The 23,605-nt window shown below is 33.7% G+C and overlaps 1 protein-coding gene across 8 annotated transcripts in view; it reads right to left on the bottom strand.

Annotated features, from left to right (window-relative positions):
- Window positions 1–3,932: 3,932 nt before the first annotated feature.
- The window catches only part of SCN3A (sodium voltage-gated channel alpha subunit 3), a 90,325-nt gene continuing 70,652 nt past the window's right edge, over window positions 3,933–23,605 (bottom strand). For all 8 annotated transcript variants that reach the window (XM_011358339.1, XM_023528589.1, XM_011358356.1 and 5 more), the window contains exons 20-26: window positions 12,684–12,806; window positions 10,128–10,400; window positions 9,233–9,286; window positions 8,327–8,464; window positions 7,214–7,318; window positions 5,633–5,903; window positions 3,933–5,128 (exon numbers count right to left, since the gene is read on the bottom strand). In XM_011358339.1, coding sequence (XP_011356641.1) covers window positions 3,933–5,128; window positions 5,633–5,903; window positions 7,214–7,318; window positions 8,327–8,464; window positions 9,233–9,286; window positions 10,128–10,400; window positions 12,684–12,806 — 2,160 coding nt within the window. The remainder of the gene's footprint in view (window positions 5,129–5,632; window positions 5,904–7,213; window positions 7,319–8,326; window positions 8,465–9,232; window positions 9,287–10,127; window positions 10,401–12,683; window positions 12,807–23,605) is intronic.

Genomic DNA, 23,605 nt, shown 5'->3' with positions numbered 1-23,605 from the left:
TGATGCTCTGCCAGTCATTGCTGATAAAGGAAAAAAGGGTAAAAAAAATTAACGAGATATATCCCATTCCTTGGATGTACTATACTCTGTTAGAACAGATAAATGCAAAGGAGGTAATACAGCACAATATAATACATACTGTCATAGATGCACATTAGGAATCTTGAAGAAAAATGATATACTCCGCTTGGGAAAATCTGTGGAATCTTCCTAAAAGATGATGATATTTGAGCCAGTTCTTGAAAGATGAGCAGTGATTTATCAGGGGGAAAAAAGAGGGAAGGACATTCAGTCAAAAGAGAGTAGCACATGCCAACGCAGGAGAGCTATTAATACATTGTGTAATTGAGGATTATGTGATTCCATGGGAGAGGGGGCATGACTTGTGGAGTGGTGGCCAATGATAGATGATAGTAGTGGGATGTGTGAGAGGCAGATTATCTAACATTTTTTTTTTTTAACTGTATAATAAGAAGGGGAGATTGATTCTCTCAGCAGTGGGGTGCTGTCAGGTTTAGAAGGTTTTAGGTATGTACTTCAGTATGTCAACTGGCAGAGTTGCAGAGTACAGAAAGAGATTCTGGAGAGAAGAGGCGGGGAGAAATACTGCCACCAAAAGGACCTTTAGGAGTAACAGCAAATGTTTGAATGCATCAAATTATTAATTCTTTTCTTTGTGAAAAAGATAAAACATTTTAGATATGATTATAAGAAAAGGATGTGCATCTTTTATTTTTTGATAAAAACAATATATTCTAGGGAATACAAAACTTAAGCCCAACTTCTTCAAATTTTGTGGCAAATGTTAATTAATAACCAAGACAATTGGTTAGAGACAATTTTACAAACGACTAATGACTTCTTTGTTTTAATGTCTTCTGTTATATATCAGGCATTGTTTTTTAGAAATCTGTAAGATCACAAAGAAGAAACAGTCATTCTTTCATTATTGAAAGCATCCTTTAACTTCGTAGTATAAAATCTTTGGGAATAAGACTTTTAATGGGGCTAAAGTCAAGGCCAAATGTTGTGTTTCTGTCTATTTAAAGTTATCTCAGTAATGTTTTAAAAAGTATATTGACTCTTCTGGCTATTTTGGAAGATGATTATTTAGATATAATGCATATCAATTGATTGCTTGGATAGTGATTACATAATAGGATAATAAAAAGGCTAAGGATTTTTGCAAAGTAATACTTGACTTCTCTGTGGTGTTGGCAGATCTGAAAATCGACTTGAACAGAAAAAAGCCAATGAATTCCAATTAAGTCACCTTATAGCATTAATGTTGGAGAAATAGAAACGAATATTTAGATCCAATTCATCTTCAAAATATATGTGTTACAACTGGAGTAAAAATATTTGGTTTTGACCTGACATAAATCCAAGGGACCCTAAAAAAAAGTTAATATAAATACTTAATCACTGCATCATTAACACTTTACCTGTAAGTAGGAGTTTATAAAATGTATTTAAATAACAAAGTATATAATATTTATTAACTACCAAGAAATTTGGAAATGGTATCAATTACATTAAGAGGAGTTGAGATTAAAATGCTTACAGCCAAGGTAATTAATTGGAATTGATAATCATTGTAGATGGCTACTGTTATTGTACCTGCACATTGGAACAGGTGGGTTTGATCCTTTGCACATACAAGAGTTCATAAAAACTGCTTTTAATACCCTTTATTCTGTAGTCCTGCTTAGTCAATCATGCAGTAGGATATTATAAGAATCATGTGAACTTCTGTGTATACAAATGTCAGATCAAGTACAGGTTTCATTAATTATGTATGTTTTAAACTTCCAGAAATAAAAAAAAAGAGAAAAAAGAAAAAAAAAAACAGAGGCTAATAAATTAAATACAAAAAAATGAAATATTTATTCTTTCGGCTCGATAATGACGTAGCTCACCATTCTTTTTAGTAATAGCAATTCCCTGCATGCAATTCATCAATACACTACAAGTAAATAGTTTTGTAAAATGAATTAACATTAAATTTTTGGTTTGTGCAAAAAACAATAAATTTCTATCATGTTAGGTAATTGCACAGCTTTGCCACTTTGCTCATGGCTAGAAAGGACAGAGCCCATGTCATATCTCTAATAGCTTTAGTGCAGCAGGAATTAAAAAAATAAGACTAGTCTACATAAGCAAATACTACAAAAGTTGAGTAAAAAAAAAAAAACCTTCCATGAATAAAGGATTATATCGAGGCAACCATAGTTGGTAGAAAATGATCTAGATTTGAGTGTTTGATCAATGTATCTCTTATTGGCATGGTAGAAAATATAACAAAGAAATTCACAAAACCCATTGTCTAGCTTTTATTTTAGGAAATTATCCATTGAAAAGTCTTATGGATTCAAAAGTTTAGAGTTGTGATTAAAAATAAAAAGCAAAAGCAGAAAGTAAAATAAATTGCCGTGTCATCAACCTGAAAATAATTTTCTTATGTACAAAATGCAACAAATAAAATTGATTATATTTTTACATTATTTATATTTAAACAAGTTTTGGACGTATTTTTAGCAAAATATGAAGTATAGGTTTTGACAATAGGCTATATGCAGTGTATTTCCTTGAAATCTAGAGAGACACCATATGACACTCAAGTCAAATTAAAAATGCAAAAGTAAAAGTACTTTTAAATAACTGCAAGCTATTCTGCTTGACATACTAGACAGAGAGCTGGTTGAATTCACTCTACCACCAACATGTGACTCCTAACCAAGACTTATGAAGAATGGATCAAGTAAAACAGAGCAGCATAGGCAATAGTAACATGCATTAGTGATAGTGTTCAAACTATTCATGTTTAATGAATGGTACAGGATACATCCCTGTTGGAAGCTCGCAAAAGACGCATACACTGTGGTACATATTTGATTTAATAGAAGTTGTTTATCAGGCTGTATATATACTTATATATATATACATATATATATATATATTTGCCCAAACATGCACCACAGGATAAAATAACTATTTACATAACGAGGGTGTTTAATTGACATAAAATATCAGCTTTGCTAAGAGTAGAAGATGGCAAAGCAATACTGCAGCAGAAAGTGGAACAACTATTCTAAAGCAATACTTTAGATATACTTTTCTAGAACAGATTTATTAGATTACTTTTTTTTTTTTTTGGAAAGCATTTAACCAAAATTAAATATAGAACTCTGGAACTTGGAATAAAATTTGCACTTGCTGAAACAGAATACTTTGCATAAAAATAATCTTTTAAAAATTAGAGGAGACTTTACAGGCACATAACTGTTCAGATATAAACAAACATAACAGACTAAAACACTTTCAAAATTAAAGTCATCTAGAAAATGGAAGTACCTGAAATTGTCGACATTAGAATTTTGTTTCTGGTTTTGAGCAAGAATTTTACCTCTTGGATAAAACGTTTTTGTTTGATTATTTGAGAAACTTTTGGAATAGGAACGCAGGATTCTTATAAACTTTTTTTCTCAACTTAAACCTCATTTACAAAAATAGTGGCATAGTATTATGAATAAACTATGAAATAAAGACCAGGGAAATCCACTAGAACAAATTTTGTAAAAATATGGCAGATACAGAAGTTAAAAATAGAGTGGGTGCAAGTACTGTACTAAGGGTGTTTGGTGTAGTTACATTGATCACTTTGCACAGCTATCCCTACAGTCTAGGTAGTCATTGAGTTTCTCCTCAGCAGTGTCAGCTGGTAATGAAAACAGCAACCTTTGTCAGTGTTGATACCCTGACTCACAGAGTTGTAGAGACAGAGAGGTCACTGTCTTGTTATAGGCACTGACCATGAGTATTTGTTTAAACAGTCAGTTTGGCATAGACCTTCTCTGGGAGTCAGTTGACACACAGACTTTACCTTCGTAGGCTGTAAACAATTGATCACAAAGATAATTCTTTGTTTCTTTTTACTTTTGATTTTCCCTGACCTCTTTCCCTTTGCTTTCTTTTTCTGGTTTGTCTTTCTCAAACTTTTCTTTGTCTGGCTTTGTTACACTATCATAGGAAGGAGGTGATGTGGTAGAGGAACTTCCATCTGTTTTTTCTGGGGTGGAGTTCCCATTTAATTTGTCAATAATCATGTCTTCTTTTATAGGTAAGTCAACCCTCCCTTTGATTGCCTCTTTACTGTATTTACTTGACACATTTTTTAACCTTTGCCTTAAAAGATAACATCTGAAATTACGCTGAATGATAGCAGCAGACACCTCCTCTTGTTTGCGTTTCAAAGTGGTTGTGATGGGCTCATAGGAGACTTTGGAGGGGTTCGATGCCATGAACCGGTCTTCCATCTGTATTCGAAGGGCATCCATCTCTCCACTCTCACCCAAAACACGCTTTGTAAAGGCAAATAAAATGTCAAGGCAGTGGATCCGGTCTCCACTGACCATGGGTAGATCCATGGCAATGAGCTGGACTTTGTTTGGTTTTGCTATGAGAAGAGGAGGGTCCAGGGCAGCTGCAAAATCAGAGAGCTTGGAGAACTCTATAAACTGAGTGGCATCGGGATCAAACTTCTCCCAAACCTCGTAGAACATCTCAAAGTCATCCTCACTCAGGGGCTCTGCACTTTCTTCAGTAGCAACACTGAAGTTCTCCAGGATGACAGCGATGTACATGTTCACCACAACCAGAAATGATATGATGATGTAACTGACAAAAAAGAAAATCCCAACAGATGGGTTCCCACAGTCTCCTTTAACTGAGCTTCCAGGGTGAATTGTGTCAGGGTCACAGTCGGGTGGTGCACTGTTGAGAATAGGTGCTAGCAATCCATCCCAGCCAGCAGAGGTGGTTATCTGGAACAGGCAGATCATGCTGTTTCCAAAAGTTTCAAAGTTGAACATGTCATCAATTCCAGCTTCCTTTTTAACATAGGCAAAGTTGGACATTCCAAAGATGGCGTAGATGAACATGACCAGGAAGAGCAGGAGGCCGATGTTAAACAAAGCGGGAAGGGACATCATCAGGGCAAAGAGCAGTGTGCGGATCCCTTTTGCCCCTTTGATCAGACGTAGGATTCGGCCGATCCTGGCAAGACGGATCACACGGAACAAGGTAGGGGACACAAAGTATTTTTCTATCAGCTCAGCCAGAAACATGCCTTCGGAAAAATACAGAAAACAGATAAGCAGTGAATATCTTAGGCTTACATGAATGCTTTACCTTTGCAAGATCTATGAAAACAACAAATTTGTTATGAGTGTAAACCTTTGCTAAATATTTGGATCTACTCCCTAATTTAGCAATTAAAGGTTATAGAGTTTTATATAGTTATTCTATAATGTCATAAGCCAATACGAATTTTTGCAAAATTCAATAAATCTCAGGGTATGGCAATTTAAGATTATACATACCCAGCTATGAATAGTTATCCTCACATATGAAATGTGCTAATTACAAACAAAGATTATTTCTGATCTCTCTGTATATATTATTTTCTATTTTTGAATACCAACATTCTTCGGTTAGAGGAAAATGAACAAGAATGTTAAACTTTAGATCTACACACATTATAATTCTCATATCTGATTTCCATGTTACATAGCTGTCAGGCCTTGGGAGACTTTTCTACAACTGCACCTCTCTGTAATTAAAGCATTCTTACCTACGATGGAGAGAATTACCACCACAAAATCAAAGATGTTCCAGCCTATGGTGAAGTAGTAGTATCTGAGGGAGATAAGCTTTAGCACAAACTCTCCAGTGAACAGGACAATGAACACAAGGTTGATCCGGGACAAAACTAGAGTCATATATTTGCTCTGGTCATCAGTTTCAACCATCATGGTGACCATGTTCAGGCAGATGAGGATCATAATGCTGATATCAAAGACTTGTCTGGTTACAAAATCAAAGACCATTCCTTGGAATTTGTTCTAGAAAAAGAGAAGAGAGAGAAGGTTCATATGCATATTTCATAAATATTAATCTAGTAAAATTGCAGACTGAATTCTTTCATATATGGCCATGAGATGTGTACCCTTTTCACATTATCCCCAAACAGCCTGTGTGTTCCATTTCTCTTCATGTTTAAAAAAGAGAAAGAAATGAAAGAAGTCATATGACAAGAACAAAACATAATTGGTTTATTAGATTCCATGGGAAGATGAACCTGAATAAGGCATAAAGTGGTGGCTAATAAAATGTGTGGGCTTTGCATGATTTTAATTACTATGATAATTTTTACAAAAAGTAATGACAGCTAATAATATTTACAAAGTAGGTTAATATAAACAGACTTTTAGATGGATGACTACCCAGATTGATTTATCAATATTTTCGGACTCTGATTGATAATATCTTTTTTTCCATCTCTCCCTCCCTCAAAATATGTCAGTCATTTTCTATTTAATTCTACCTCTTCTAACAATAATATTTAAATAACCTTCAGTAAAGTAGGTTTATGTGCTTTTGTATATCCTGTACCTCCTCCTCCTTCCCCCTACCCAGCTCCAACTATTTTCAAAAATATGGTAAAGTGAAGTCATTTATAGGATTCATGAGAATTTGACAAGTCCCAGTTCTAGCAATTATTGTCTTTGTGACTTCGGACCTCAGTTTCCTTATTCCTTACTCATCCAACAGGATAGAGGAGTTTGAGTACAGCTCTGTAGGTATAATATATCGTTATTATGCCTTCCTATTATGAAACTCTACAGAGTATGCATTCTGAATAAGTCTTAATTTTTTTTGTATATTTGGTGAAACAAACTACTTTGATGACACCCTTTTCCTTTCTAAAAAGTTTATTTTCTAGTCATAAGAATAAAGAGAACAAATAGCATAGAGGGACGCCATGGGTGTGGGATGGGAAATCTGGAAAACTCCATCTACTTAAAAGGACAAGAGGGTGCCATATAACAAGATCGGAGAAGCAGGAATGAGGGGCATTGTTGGCAGCAGTAGGTGGCAGCAAAAACATGAAGCCTGCTTTAGAAGCGGATATCAGGAACCCTGAGTTGGAGGCTTTCAACTGACAAACTGTAAAGAACATTGCCCCTTTTCAAAGAACTTAGTAATTCTCATTTGAGTGTAGCAGTTGTGAATTGTGTTATACAATATGAACTTTACAGTTAGGGCATTTTATGTGTTGGTGTTATCACCCAATGTGTTCTGATCCAGAGCATTGCTAAGTTTTATCATATGGAAATAAGGCTTTGGAATGTTAAAAAAGAATTATTCTTACTGCTGGCCGAGGTATGGGTTTCTGAGGTTTCTTAGATCCAAGTTTCTTCATTGCATTGTAATATTTTTTCTGTTCCTCTGTCATAAAGATGTCTTGACCTCCAAAGTAAAGACATAGTATAAAACTGGTTACAATCCCAGCATGTGGTATAATAGCACTTTTACAAAATATTTCTGAGTCTTTCCTTTAATCCTCTCTCAGTTTTTAAATGAATATTATCTGGCTTCATAAAGATTTATTCTGCTTTTCCCATTTATGTGAAACTCTGAATACTTTTTAATATTATGTAAAACCCATAATCACATAAAACTATGATTAGTACAGAATCTAATTTCATTGTATTATATTTAGAAGGAAGATCAGAGGTTTTGAGTATATTTTTATGAAAGAAAAAAATGTTTTCTTAGTCTCTTTCACTGTTGACAATTTTACTTCTTTATTCAACAATTTTCGAGAACTTCCTGTGTGCTAGACGATGTATCTAGTATCAGAATTGCATAGATATTTGACACAATGTCTACATGGAAAAAAAAAAAGCACTACAGACACTGCAGAGATAATCATAAATTCCAAGACTCAGTAACGGTCTCTATGTAGGAGACTACTCTTCAGCTATACCTTAAAGAATGATTAAGGGTTTGCTAAGCAAAGCATTCTAAGGAGAGAAAATATCCTATGTAAAGTCACGGACTTACAAAAACATGGCTTATTCAAGAAAGGACAGAACATCTAAGTAGCTGTGTGTGTAGCAAGTAATACTGTTGGTGGCTAGGTGGTGACTGAAGAAAGTAAATGTAGCAAATGTGGTGTGGGAGAAAATGAATCTTGAAAACTAGGTGGAGATAATTCTTGAAAGGCTCTGTAAACAAGGATAAAGCATTGGAGGCCCACTGGATGTTTTGAAGCAGTGGTCACATATTCGAGTTACTATAGCAGACCTGGAAAGGAGCCACTGACAAGAAAGGCTGGAATCATCTGCAGCTGAATCGACCATATAGTGAACGGAAAGAGTACCAAAATGACCTAAGTATGTCATGACTAAGAGTATCTGGTTATTTGGATATATAACATACAACCTCAGAATAGAGAAAGCCGAGAGCTGAGGATACTTATCTTCTTTTTCTGTTGGTTGAAGTTATCTATGATGACACCAATGAATAGATTCAGAGTGAAGAATGACCCAAAGATGATAAAGATGACAAAGTATAAATACATATACAGATTTTCTTCATATACAGGCTGAAGTTTAACCTAAGTAATATTGAAAATATTAAATATTTAAAAATACAATAAATACTTAAACTAAGTTAATTTGGTAAATGTTGTTACTTAATATAGACCTATTTTTGCCTTGCCCTGAGAGCATGTTCTGCAAAACAGTTCAATTCCAAATTAGTATGATGTAGTACAATGAAAGTTTGTAATTTTTATGATTGTTCTTGCATCTGTTCTCCCATTGTGGCTTACCTGTACATATTCTTTAGAGTAAATAGCAGTGGTGTAAATAAGACAAACATTTTGAGCCTATTATTAGTCTTATTATAATTTTTTTTTTGGTAATATTTTCAATTTGGGTTTGGGAATGCTGCCTCTTGGAGATATGGCTTTAATAAAATAACAGATATGTTCTGAGGAATTATTTTTATTCCTATTTTTAAATTTTAGTTCCCTGAAAGTTGCTTGCTTTATCATGATATTTTTGGGAGCTGCTTTACAAACTTTGGTTTATCATACTCTCCAGGGATGGGGAAAGACAAATTACTTCCCCACTGAGCAACTTTCCTAATCTTAAGAGTCTAATTTATTGGACCAATCTTATGACTTCTGATTCATGCAGTTAGATATATATATATTATATGGTAGACATATTAACTAAAAAATTATCTATATTGAAATGTACATACAATTGTGAATATTCTGATTATATCTAATATACAATTCTTGGCCTTTTAGTTAAATTATTACAAATATTCACTATGGAAAATCTAGTAACTATAAATAGATTTGAGTGATACTTACATCTCGTGAATCAACAGCGGCATACATAATGTCCATCCAGCCTTTAAATGTGGCCTGTAAATAACATATATTTGAATTCTGCATAGAAACCTAATCTAAGAATATGCATTTTACCATATGAGAATCTGACAATGTTGGTACAAATAACTTTTGTACAATATTATGAAATTTTCTATGAAAAGATTGAAATGAATTAAATGGATAATTAAAATTGAAATAGAACAAAATTTTATTTAGAGTCTGGAACTCATTTGTTTCTCTTGAAAGATTTTCTGTTTTTTTCCACACTAGAATTTAACTAGATTCGTAAAACTCTCATCTCAGTCTCAACTCCCTTTCATACCAGAAAGTAAGCTCTGTGATTCCAGTCTATGGCATATTTAAACACAACTCAGTCATTTTCATTAACTAATTATTGATTAGTAAATATACAGTCAAAATTATTAAACACATTTTGAAATCCACTCCATAAAATGTGCATTTCCACACATAGTAAAACTATGCTCTTTAGCTGTTGGTACAATTAATTAACTGGCTATTAATCCATACCTTTAATTCATTACTACAATATATAAATTGTTATTTTAATACATAAAGTTGCTCCTTTGGCAATGATTGCTACAGAAAACTAAAAATAGTAATAGCAGAACAGAGATCAATAATACAACAAGAAAAAACAACAGAAATATAAAATCATGTTAAAACATACTAAAAGCTGGACACGGGAAAACACATTATAAAATAACTACAAAACATCTTTACAGTAAGGTCAAGCTAATAGTATAGGAGTAATCATTAACTTTTTGCTGTCAGATATTAATCATTCAAACAAGGAACATCAGAGAAAAATGATCTTACTTGAACTATTTTAAAAACTGACACAGTAGCCACTTACCACTTGAAGCAATGCGAGATAGCCAGCACCAACATTATCAAAGTTTACTTTCACATTTTTCCACCGAGCTTGCTTGCCAAGAGCCTGACAGTCACTCAAATTGTTAACTTCACTAACTTCAAACATGTTACCCGTTGTTGTGTTAACACAGTGGTAGAACTTGCCAGCAAACAAATTCACACCCATGATGCTAAAGATCAGCCAAAAGATGAGACAAACCAACAGCACATTCATGATAGAGGGAATTGCTCCAACAAGAGCATTCACAACCACCTAGAAAAAGACACGAAGATAAAGCAGCTTACAAATCATTAAAATGGAAACCATTTCTTTCATTTATTTAATACTAAAATAGATGTGAAAAGAATTAAATAAAAATCTAGGTAGACAGGTTGTTTCTTCTGTTATATTCTAGGACATATTTGATAAGGGAAAACAAATGGTGACACAACAGAAGAACTAAAGGATTTAAGGAAAGCAAAATATGTCAAAGTGTGAAAAGAAATTACAAAACCTGATATAGATGGAGTCAAAAAATGTATGCTGGGGAAAAAAAAGAAAAACAAAGATGCATTAAATACCAACAGAAGAAATAATCATTCAGTAATACATTTTAATTTTCAAGAGTGTTAATGAATGATTGATGATTTGAAAATATGATCAAACAAATCCTTTATAAATAAACAAAGTATTAATAATGCATTAAATCTATATCCTCAGATCAAGTTAACTTTTCATGGCTATGAAGAATGAGATTAGGAATTTACAAGGTTCTTTTATCCCCTATTGGTAAATTCCAGTTTTAAAAAGTATTTTAAATTAAAAAATGAGATGGAATTTATTTCTGGACACGAAAGTACTGAATATATTCAATCCCCATTATTATTATTGTTCCAAATCTCTTAAATGTTCATTTCGGGGCACATGTTACCTCACCAGGCTGATCTATTTCATGAAGGAGAAATTCAGTCACCCTTCCTCTAATTAAATTCAGACAATATTAAATTGTACTTTTAAATCTTTAGGAGGTCAACAGCATCTTTTTCTTATCTAATTTAATTTGGCTTATATAGGATTATTTTGTTAAGCATTTATATTAAATGAAACTATTGTTTAATTTTAAAATATTATAAATATCATTTTAAAAATCAGCACCAAAGATTTTTAAGTTGATATCAAAACCTGAAATCCTTAATTGTAAAAATTTCATATGCTACTTGAATTTTATTTCTTTTAGAAATTAAGTCAAATATGTTATAATTAAGCCAGGTTTTTTTCTACTAAAATTTGTGTAAAATGACCTCCACAAGTTCACTTGTCATCAAATAAATGAGTGATACATTTTACCTATGTATAGCTGGAATGTTAATTCTGCCATATGATTGAATTAAAAATGGCAAATCGAATATTTTTCAGATTAGAGAAAATTTATAGTTTTTTAATTTTGTTTAATTACTATCTTTCCTTGAAAATGAATTCTTAATATAAAATCATAAAACCAGGTGAAGGCTTAAGTAATGTCAATAATGATAAAAGGTTTGTGTGAAAAGATCCTGAAATTGTGTAATAATTTTTATAAATTTTGTCTTGTCTTGTGATTATCAAGTAGCAAAGAAATAAAATTATAATGTAAAATCTAGTATTTCTTCGCTTATAGTGCTTCTGAAAATTCTGGAGAGAGTTTTTTTCTCACTGGTGAGTAAATCTCAAAGTCAAGGCCTAAGTGTTTTATTGCCCAAACAAACTACTTCCTAACATAAAAGCCCTGTGGCCTAGAAGAAATTCAATGTCCACGTACATTTGCAAACTGTATTAAACAAAGCTGGCCTTTATGCTAAATAGTATTTTGAGGGGTGTGGCAAGTGGGTGTGTATGTAAGTTTGTACTTTATGTTTAGATGCATAAAATATACACTAAGGAAGAGAGTTCAAGAGGAAAATATAAGTGCTATAGAAAAAGTGAACCTCATTCAGAACGTTCACTTAAAAGAGATCTATGAAACAAACAACAGGGCTGCCTGCAATACTTAATTATCTTAACCCCCTGCTTTTTTTTGCTTAGGATATATAAATTTTGTCAGAGTCTACTATTTAGTGTTTTCTTGTGCAACAACTATTTTTATTACTGATATTAATCGAAGAAGTGAAAGCACACAAAATCCATTTTACTTTTCATCTGTTACCAGTAAGTTTTGAGGAATAAAGCGACCTGTTGAGAAGGAAAAACCCCTCCTAGAAAGAATATCAGTAGTAAACAGTCATTTCAAAGTGTATAAGCAATGGGAAAGAAATAAATGACAGCACACAGTTTTGGGATATTGTGGAAACATCCTCGAACTGTCATCAGAAGACCTGGATTCTAGTCCTAGTTCTGCCACAATTTTTGAGTACCTCTTTCACTTTTAGGAGGCTAGGCTTAGTGATCTCTAAGATTCCTGCTCTGAAATTCTGTAATTCTGTTAAGTAACTTTCAAAGGGTATGGCATTCCTCTGTATCTATATTATTACCTACATCTAATTTTGACACGAATCATCAGAGAGGCTTTACTGTTCTTACCCTCATGCCTTCAAACCGGGATAAAGCTCTTAGAGGTCTTAAAGCTCGTAGTGTCCGGAGGGATTTGATGGCACCAAGTTCTGAGTAGCCGAGAGCATTGGCTACCAAGCTAACCAAAGAAACCTACAAAAAGAAAAATTATTAATCAGTCCACCAAGAAATAAACTTCTGACTAAAGGCATAGGATGTGGTGTCTGTCCTTTAGTGACACCAAATAAAACTTAAGACGTATTTTGGCAGCCTTCATTTTCCACACAGTGGGATCATTTTATATTGCCAGCCTCATCTTGTGCTATTGCTTTTCTTATCAGTGAAACTGAGTCCTTGATCATTTTTATAAACATTGTAAACATTGTTACTATGGAGCCCTTTTTAACCTGTGCATATAAACTACTGATGTTTCAGGACTTGGTTCAAAAGCTATATCCTCCATATATCTTTACTTAATAACATTGATTAGAAATCATGTTTCTTTCTTGATTTTGTGTAGTATCTTGGTTATGTGCATGAGAGGCACATAACCAGGTAACAGAGTCAAATTGGATAGATATCTTCTCTTTTCTTCTAGGTCACATAAACTTTTTATGGGCAGAGATGAAACAGTCTTCTCTTAACATACCTAATACTGTCTGGTTGAATATGCTTTTGTCAATATGTGTTGCACAAATAAACAAGGGGAACATTTAATCAGACCATGTTATAGTTTCGTAATATTGAAGAAATTTTTACCTAAACTATTGGACTTATGATTTAGAATATAGTACCTCTCATTCAGAGTGGTAGTACATCTTTTTGATATTTACACATTTGTTAAATTTTACCTATATATATGAAAAATTAAAGAAGACGTTTCTTTTTTGGTGGAAGAGATTATATTGGCTTTGATTTACTTTCAACATAACATTTATTGATAATTTACTATGTGCTAGGCTCTGTTCTAAGTGTTCTACCTGTATAAATCTCAAAAATTAAATATTGTTTTGACTTTTTACCGGTGAAGAAGTTGAATGGCTCCTCCCCGCCAACCCCCAAAGGAAGATGTCACGTATTAAGCGGTGGAACTGGGGCTTCAACCCAAGTGATCTGACTTCAGAACCATATCTTAACCTTTTGCATTTATTATCAAAAATTTGTTCCTCATCTGAACCATAAAATACAGAAATGACTTGAGTAATTATCTTTTCAATTCTTGCAATGATTGTACCTAACTAGTTCTTTCCTCGATGCATAGGAAAGAAGTTAATTCATTACGTCTATTGGCTGGCTTAAGGACATTAGCGCTTAATTTCTTGTGAAAAGGACTGTTGAAAATGGTCTAAAAGAATCCCCCCACCAATCTTTTGAGGTCAGATAAAAACAATGATCTGCCCAAGAACACATGGTATAAAACCAGAACCAAGGCTTTAAAGGCAAATGGAGCCACTGTCTCCTCATCGTTTAATTTAGGATAAATCTCACAAAATTGAACAGAAAAATAAATGACTTGAGGTTAAACTTGACTAGTGGCAGGATAATTTATTGAGCTATTCATTTCTGTCTAGTGTTTGCTGCTACAGAAGACTGGAAAGATGGAAAGGTTATTAGAGAACAGGCAGACTTCTATATTCTGGGCGTTTTTTCCTCAAGAGGCATTAATAGCTACTTTACATTTCTGGAGGTGCTTCTGAAGACTTCTCTCATCCTCCCAACCAAGTTCTTTATTTAAAAGTAAATGGCCGTAAATTTTTCAAGGCCCTAAAAGTAAAGAAGCTCATGCTTTAAAAGAGGAAAAGAAAAAGAGAAAAGAGATAATGGCCAGAACCAGAAGTACTGGAAAGATAGGAAATTGTAGTGGGTTCGAAGGCTGGGAGGCACCACTTGCATATAACGACCCCACATGGGCTGGCTCTGTGTGTTGCTAGAGAATCGGTATTCGTGACTTACCGCCCCCCGCCCCCTTTTTTTTTAATAGACCTCATGTCATTTTATGTAGCACAGAACTCATTTTATTAAGTTGACTATTGTGAAAAACAATATGCTTTAAAGGTAATTTTGAAATAAATAATTAAATATTGGCAATATACTTAAAATTTAAACAATGTCCTATATTAGTAGAGTGCTTTACGGCTTACAATGATCTTTTTCACTCATTATGTCTGTCTCAGAGTTGTCAAAAGACTAGTCCAAGAAAAGGTAGCAAGGAGCAAGCTCGTAACTGGAATTTAGGTCTTCAGTTTTCGAGTCCAGTGTTTTCACCTCAGCAACTTTGTTCCCAGCTTTTAATACACAGTGTTTTAATATTCATTTCTTTTTTGCCAAACACAAAAGGCACTCCTGCTAATATGTATAAACTGTAACAGAACTCTTTACCAAAAACTGAATTTTTAATACAAATTTACATGACTCTAAGTACCTCACTATACAGCAAATACTATACAAAATTGTCTGTTTCAGGGGTGGTTTAGTTGTCATCCACATTTTTCAACAGTCCTATGACAGCTGAGACAAAGAAAGAAAATAATAATGCAGGAAGGATTGATTATTCTGAAGAAGACCTTGGAAGTCTTGTGATCGGTTAATGAACCAAGTAATATGAATTTATTTCCCTTAAAAATGGCTAGAGATGATTTTTTAAATATAATATAAAGCTAAAACATTAAAACCATATGATAACCTCCATATATTCAGATAATATATTTCCATCCAAAAGCTTGCATAATTTTTGATGGCAAAATCTAGAAGCATTCCCATTAAAACCAGAAATAAAAGAATATGCCCATCACCGACATTTTTATTTAACACTTTCTGAAAGAAAAAATAAGAGCTATAAGAATTAGAAAAACAGAGGAAGTCATTATTTGCAGATATATTATTGCTGACTTCAAAAAAAAGAATAAAGCGAAGACTATTATAAATAATAATATAATTATCTTAGGTATTAATATATTTTTTCATTTTTTTTTACAATTGTGTGTCTTTTGGTACTACACAAACTTTAAAATATTAAAAGAAAAAAAGAACGAGATAATCTAAAATAATATTGTTTTAAGAAGAAGAGCAGAGGACAAAGTCCACCTGATATTAAAACCAGTTATAAATCAGCAATAATTAAAGCTGTCATATTAGTAGATAAAGAAATAAGTGAAACAAAACAAATCTATATTGGACCCAAGACATACTGAGCATGTAGATAAGATTAGCCTTTTAAATGAGAAGTAAAAAGAACAACTTAAGTGAGAGAAATCATTGTGAGGAAAATAATATTGGAGCCTCACCTCATTTCTTACACCAAAATAAGTTCCAGATTGATCGAAAATTAAAATGTCAAAATGGATGAAGAAATGAAACTCAAACTATTAAAGTGGGAAGACATGAGAAAATATTTTAATAATAAAAATAATATTGAAAGGAAATGGTCTTCATAAGCATGAGAAAAACCAGGAAGAAAAAAGGCTGATAAAATTGATTAAATCAATATGAAAAATTTCTACATGACAAAAAAAAAAAAAAACAAACAACAACCCTAAAAGGAAAAGTAGTCGTTACCACCTGTGACAAAATAGTAAATTTCTTTAATCTGAAAAGTACTCCTACAAATCAGTGACAAAAAGGTTATTAACCAAATAGTATAACATACAGATTTTCTCCAGACTTCCATTTTAATCTGTTTGAACAACACATTTATTTAAACTCACTATTGAAATCCAACTAGAAGGAAAGCAAAGGAGTACAAACAGAGAATGTGAGAAGAGACAACAAAGCGGAGGGTTAAAAAAATAAATCTGGACTATGGAGAGCATGGGATTGATCACTTTCTCAGTACAGCAGAAGCAGCAGAAAGTCAAACCTTTGCAGTGAATTCTTAAAACACTCTGGACCTGGAGTCATTAGGTTCCTCTAAAACGGGGGGAACAGATGGCACTGAAAACAGAACTGATTGAAATTCTCTATACAGGAAAGGTGAGCACTCTTGAGTCCCTTCATCTACCTCTCTCCAGCCCTGCAGGAGAGCAGAATTGAATAGGACACTTTCACAGCCTAGGAGTAAAATCTATATCTGCTACAGAAGTCAGAACATAGAAACAATAATCCATGTTGCGAGACTTATAAAACCATAAAAGCCTCTTCAAAATATCATGCAGTTGAGGGTTTTCCATTAATAGTACCATAGGGTTTAAATAGCATGTGGATTAATTCAATATTTCTTACAGCAAGGGCACCTGGACCTTCAGATTTCTAAGTGCACACCTCCCTTCTTCTACTCTACAACAGTTGTGTTTCCTGTCTGCTAAGTGGCTTCTAAAACAGAGCTCAAGTAATGGTGGGGGTCAGGTGCACAGCTGCCGGGGAAGTGGTGTCAAGGGCTGTTGGTGTAGTCAGGAGGGTGGGGATACTGAAGATGGTGGGATTTGGCCAGCTGGGACGGTAAGTTTTGTGGCAGGAATGGAGTGAAGGATATCCAGTGTCTGTGAGAAGTAAACAGTTTCTATATAATAATAAAAATAATATTGAAAGGAAATGGTCTTCATAAGCATGAGAAAAACCAGGAAGAAAAAAAGGCTGATAAAATTGATTAAATCAATATGAAAAATTTCTACATGACAAAAAAAAAAAAACAGAAACAACAACCCTAAAAGGAAAAGTAGTCGTTACCACCTGCGACAAAACAGTAAATTTCTTTAATCTGAAAAGTACTCCTACAAATCAGTGACAAAAAGGTTATTAACCAAATAGTATAACATACAGATTATAATATACAGCAGTGTTAGTGAGGAATGAGAGTTCATTTTTATGTATGAGGAGTTTGTAACTCAGGGGCTGACTCTTTCTTTGCCTTTGACATATTTTCTGCTTCTGTCTTAAGCTTTTACAGTTTGTCTTTTACTTTGTACATGATTAGAAAATTCACAATGCTCACAAGCTATATAAAAGCGAACATCTCAGTCATTATGCCTTTTTTTTTTTTTTTTTTTTTGTGGCAGTGGGAAACGAGATAATGTAACTGTTCATCCCTGGGGAATGGATGAGTAAATTGTGGTGGTGCATCACTGGACTGCTGTGTGGCAAACAGAGCCATTGGTTCCACAGACATGTCATTTAAGTATTACAAATATCATTTTTTTAAAATGAAGATTTTGACCCAGCTAATTTCTAAGTTTATTTTCTTGTCTGGAATTGTATAGTTCAGTAATTTCAAAATGATTAAAGCAAAATAACACTATATGTTATTTATACTGAAAAGACAAATCACAGTATATTTATGGATACATCATCTTTAACCAAGTACTTCTGTATATAGGGTATCTAATTATGAGTCTATCCTCAGGTTTAATAATTTTTTTTTTTTCTGGGAAAATAGGAATTTTGTTTGACATTTTATGTAGTAAACATATGGTCACGTAATAGCTGAGTAATTACTCTGTGCCTCAATTTCCTCATCTACCAAACTGGGATCATAGGAACAGATACCTTAGTGGTTGTGAAGATTAAATGAATTAAGACAAAGGTTAGTTATGATTATTATACATGAGAATGCTTACTTGCCTTTACTGTCACTGTTTAGAATCCTAGCTCATGAATTTCTACGGTATCCAATGGACTTTAAGAAGAGTAAGAGCCATGGGGATCTTTCTAAGGGAGGCATGTGATGAGGTTATAACTGGAGACAGGGAGAACATTTAGTAAGCCATTGCTTGGTCCAATTAGTCCTAATGGTGTTGTCGTTGAAGAAGAGGATCCAGACCCCAATTCATTTTTTAGTTGGAAACATACTGATTGATTGGTTGTGAGGAGTGATAGAGAAGGAAAGGCTGAAGATAACACCTGGTTTAGCTTCATAGATATGCCAACTTTAGACTAAACAGGGAATTCAGGAAGAAATGCTGATTGAAGAGTAAGATAATGAATGTACTCAGACAGAAAGAGTTTTAGTAGGAAGGAGTTGTCAGTAGGAAGCATTTAGAAATGTGGGTTGGGATTTCAGGAGAGAACAGAATTAAAGACTAAAATCCCATTGTCCTAAAAGTTTTGATCTTTTAACAAATGGAATACAGAATTTTATACTGTTAAACTAATTAATAGGATTATCTTTTTAAACCTGTGAGAAATTTTTCATATTAAGAAATTGATAATACTAAAAGAGAATAAAATCCTTCCAAAAAAAGAACAAAGTGAATCAATCCTACTAGGAGACATTTATAGGAAAAGCCATATTTACATGGAAGTATTTCTGGAGAGAGGCCAGAAATTGATACGAAATGACAATAATTTATATCCAAAGTTATTTTTATTTAATTCTCTGCACAAGAGCTGTAGCTGAAATTAAGGAAGGTGTGTACATATTAGCAAGGCATCTCATTGTTTTCATTCACAAAGGCAACCACCTTCTAAGTATAATGTGAGAACACTTTGACTAGTGCAACACAATATTTCAAATAGATCAAGGCTCTGTTGTGAAATATGGGGCAAAGAGCACAGTGCTAGGTGGAGGTAGCTCTGCCACTCATTAGTGGTATAACATCTCTAAACCTCATTTTCTCAGTACCAAAACAGATAATAAGACTTACATTATAGGATCGTTAAGAGGATTAATAAACAATTTATATTAAAAAGAGATTGATAATGAGCAGTATAATAAAGTGGTTAGGTGCACAGTCATTAGAGTCAGACTGCTTGGGTACAAAATCTAGTTTAGCCTCTTATTAGCTATGTTTACTTGGGCAAGTAATAACCTTTCTTTGCCTTAGTTTGCTCATCTGCACAATGAGAGGGGTTATGGTTTCTAACTCAGAGTTTTGAAGATTAAATGAGTTAACACATACAAAGTGCTTTTAGCAGCAACTGTACACAGGAAGCATTAAATTAGGGTTATCAACTTTCCTTTTTATTAGGTAAGGCTCTTAATTAGTGCCATTCCCACAGTAAGTGCTTAGGAAGTACTAGGCCTCTTATTGTGCTACTTCTAATACTAATAACACTAGTTTCATTTTTGAGTATGCCAGTATGTCAAGAGTGAATGTCAAGAGCTAAGGCAGGGACCACTAGAGTATAGAGGCTACTGGCAATTGTAAATACATATTAGAATCAGAATGTATCCCTATTCTACTTTTGTTCACCTCAGTAGAGCAGCCGATGAGGGTACTAAGGAGCCCTTGAACAAGCGGGAAAAAAAGTTTCTGAGTGGCAAACATCAAGCATCTCATTTCAACCACATCAGCAACCTGTGCTGTCTGTAGAGTGGAAATCACTCATGGGCAATAAATATTTCATGATATTTGAATATTTTACTAAGACTGTGTTTTGGATACATCACTACTTTAGATAATTTAGAACCAAATTTGAAGTCATCATGACAGGAGCTTGGATGTATTTTCTTGGAGATGACATTTATGCAAAAATCAATAAAATCATAAGAAATCTGAATTTCTTTTAAAATAAATTATTATCATGTATTTAGTTCATTGTGGAGCTAATAACAGTATCTATATTATAACTCGTATAGTGATAGTATCGGATAGTTTGGTTTTTATCTGAAGATAGTATCTTTTTGACCTTTGGATAGGAACAAAATACAGAATCAGAAAAAGTAGTGGTACAGTATCTTGGCAGACAAAGGCATGAGTTAAGTTGTCCTACTTGATTCCAACTTGAGTTATCATATTTGCTGTTTCTGTCTCTTCATCTCCATTCTTCAATCTTTCCAATATTTCTAGTACTTTATTCCCATCACTTCCATGAGGCAATGCTTATCTATAACACCAGTGACCTCTATTTTGCCAAATCTAAGTGGCATTTCTCTGTATTCATGTTAGTGGCGTCCTTATAGCCTTATAGAATTGATCACTCCTCTTTTGGAAAACCCAACTATCTTCTCTGGGCTTCTGTGATACCGTGCATGTTCTATTTTCCTTTTTCATCTAATAGCAACTTCTTAATCTAATTTACTGGCTCCTTACCTTTTGCCTAACCTCTAACTGTTGCAGTGTTCCCCAGAGTTTAGACTGTGCTACCTTGTCACCTTGCATTCCCTGCCTAGGTAAACTCATTCAAGTTCATGAGCTAATACAGATGGCGTCAAATGCCATCTGTATCCCAATGAATCCTAAAATGATAATCAGGTCCTGGTTTCTCTCCAGATTTGAGACTTACGTAAAATTCAACATCTACTCTTCAATGTCTAATCAGCATCTCAAACTTAGTACATTTTTCTTCCACTTACCATCTGCTTGCCCTGTCAAACCTGATCTCTTCTTCTCCATTCCAGTTAATAGCTTCGTTCTCTACCATTTATTCAAGTCGAGGTTGAAAGAAAATCTGTTTGTCAAATCCTCTCTTTACACCATACATCTAGTCCATCATTGTCTCATCACCTTAGTCTAAGACACAATCTTCTCTTTCCTAGGTTGTTAACACAACTCCCTGGTTGGTCTCCCTGCTCTGACTGAGCCATTCTTCGACTTTAAAATGTTATCATTTTAAAATAGTAGATTGGATCCCTGCTTGCTCCCCTCCCTCAGCTTCCCACTATATAATCAATATGTAATAAATTACATAATATATATAATATATAATAAAGCACGGACTTCTTGCTATGGCCCCTAGGTAACTTTCTGAATTGTTTTTATCATCCTTGCCCATGTTTCATCACACATAAGTACAACAGTTTTCTGTCTCTTGAGTTTCTGTGGCTCATACTTACTTCAGGGCCTTCAGATTGCTCTTTTCTATTCCTTTAGGTCTTTGAATTGCTGGACCATTGTTATAGACTGAATGTTTATGTTCCCCAAAATTCATATGTTGAAACATAAGCCCCAAAGTAATGGTATTTGGAGGTGGGGCCTTTAGGAAGTGATTAGGTCATAAGGGTGGAGTCCTCATGAATAGAATTAGTGCCTTATAAAAGAGACCCCAGGAGCTCAATTACCCATTTCTCCACACCAGAGCACAGAGGGAAGATGTTGTCTATGAGCTAAGAAGAGTGATCTCACTAGACATCGAAACTGCTGACAACTTGATCTGGGACACCCCAGCCTCCAGAACTATAAGAAATAAATTTCTCTTGTTTATAAGTCACTTGTTTATGGGATTCTGTTAGAGCAGCCCCAAAGCACCTTTTCTCATTGTTTACTTTCACAAAGACACCTTCCCTAGACACTCTACCTAATACTCTCCTCCTGCTTCCTACTTTGCAGCCATTGTCTATTTTATTATCCTGTTTTATCTCATACCAGTCATCACCATCTGCATTTATCTTATTTTTAGATTTTATTTGTTTACATCTCTACTATCTGTTCTACTCTCCCATAGAGTGTAAGCTCTAACAGGACTCGATCCATCTTGTTCATAGCTCTTTAAAGTAGCATGTGATCATTATTAGATGCTTAACATATTAATTGAATTAGTGAATGAATGTTAGAAAGTTAGACAGATAGCCCACTACAATCTACTTTTACTTTTAGAGAACTGAAGAAATTACATTTTTTACATAGATAAATTTCTCAAAGTTCAAAAGTATATTTCTTCTGGTTTGAAGTGCTTCACTCTTACCTCAGTTTTGTTTTTTCTTTTGTTTTAGCTTTTTGTGGCTATTTAGTTTTGTTACAGCAATATACCTGAAGGATTGTGAAACTATTTTAACTCTGCATTTACTTTAGCTCAGTGGACCCAGTGGTCTGAGAACAAGTTGTTATCTGAGATTACAACTAACTTGTGTATTTCAGTCCCTGCTTTGGGAAAAAGAAAAAAATAGACCCATTTAAGGTAACATAATTTACCCAAAGGTAAGATGTTTTAAATACCCAGTTCTAATCTATTAATTTAGTCTCACTTAAAGAAAAAGTAATTTTTTGGGCACCATTCTTTGTCATTGATTTATTCATTTTTGACATTATTTGATAGATCCCTAAGTGTCTATATCAGCTGTTTAAGGATACAAACAAGATACAAAGCCCCTGTTTTTGAGAGATTTTTTTTGCATCATATTCACATCTTCTGGATGAGGGAAATACGTGGAATACTAAAAGTGCAATGTAGTATTTCAGTGAATATAAATTTTTTAGTAAATGTAAATATTCAATAAATTTCACAATGTTCTGAAGAACTTCTATCAAATTTGTAAATGATCTTCATACATGACAAAATCTTTTTGAACTAAATAAGATTCTTAATGTATTTAGTGTTCCATCTTTTCAGGAAGAAGCTAGAGATTATAAATGCTATATCCTAAAGCTAATCTGTAAAAATAATAATACATTTGTACCAGTTAGATAAGAAATCTGTGGGATAAAAGAGCCCTGAATTGAGAATTAGGAAATTTGGACACTAATCTTAGCTTTGTTACTAAGTAGATATGCTATTTTAGGAAAATTATTTAAACTGAGGCTTCATTTTAAAATAAACTCTTTAGAAAACCAGAATAAAGGTTAGATATTCCTTAAGGTCTATTCCAGCTGCAGAATATGAGAATATTAAACTTCCTCTTATGGATAGCTTTTCAGGATAATACTGACATTCATCTTTAGTATTTATTAAATACCAGCCATGGAAATTGGAAGTCATTTCTGGTCTATTAAGAGTGACTTGGCAGCAGATTTATTCTCAACTCAAAGAGTTGAACACATTTTGGTTATAGAGATGAGTATGTATGTGTGAGAGAAAGGGGAATAGAATTTAGATAGGCCCACACTTGTCAAAAATGATAAAAAGAATGAATGGACATGTACGATAATCATTGATTAATAGTGGCAAGTGTTAAAGCTAAAAATAAAGTGCTTTATGATTGCTAGGAAACAGCTAGAGGTTGCTTAGAGCACTTTGTTTTGTTGGGAAAGCCTTGTGCAGTGGAATATCACAGACTACAAAGAACCAGGTGACTGTTATTTTGCCCCATTGCCTCTATATCGCTTGGAATAAAAAAAAAAAAAGGCTGTAAGTCAGATCCCATT

The sequence above is a fragment of the Pteropus vampyrus genome, unplaced genomic scaffold (genome assembly GCF_000151845.1).
Source record: "Pteropus vampyrus isolate Shadow unplaced genomic scaffold, Pvam_2.0 Scaffold2, whole genome shotgun sequence".
Classification (NCBI taxonomy): Eukaryota; Metazoa; Chordata; class Mammalia; order Chiroptera; family Pteropodidae; genus Pteropus; species Pteropus vampyrus.
This window is presented reverse-complemented; position numbering and strand designations above follow the sequence as displayed.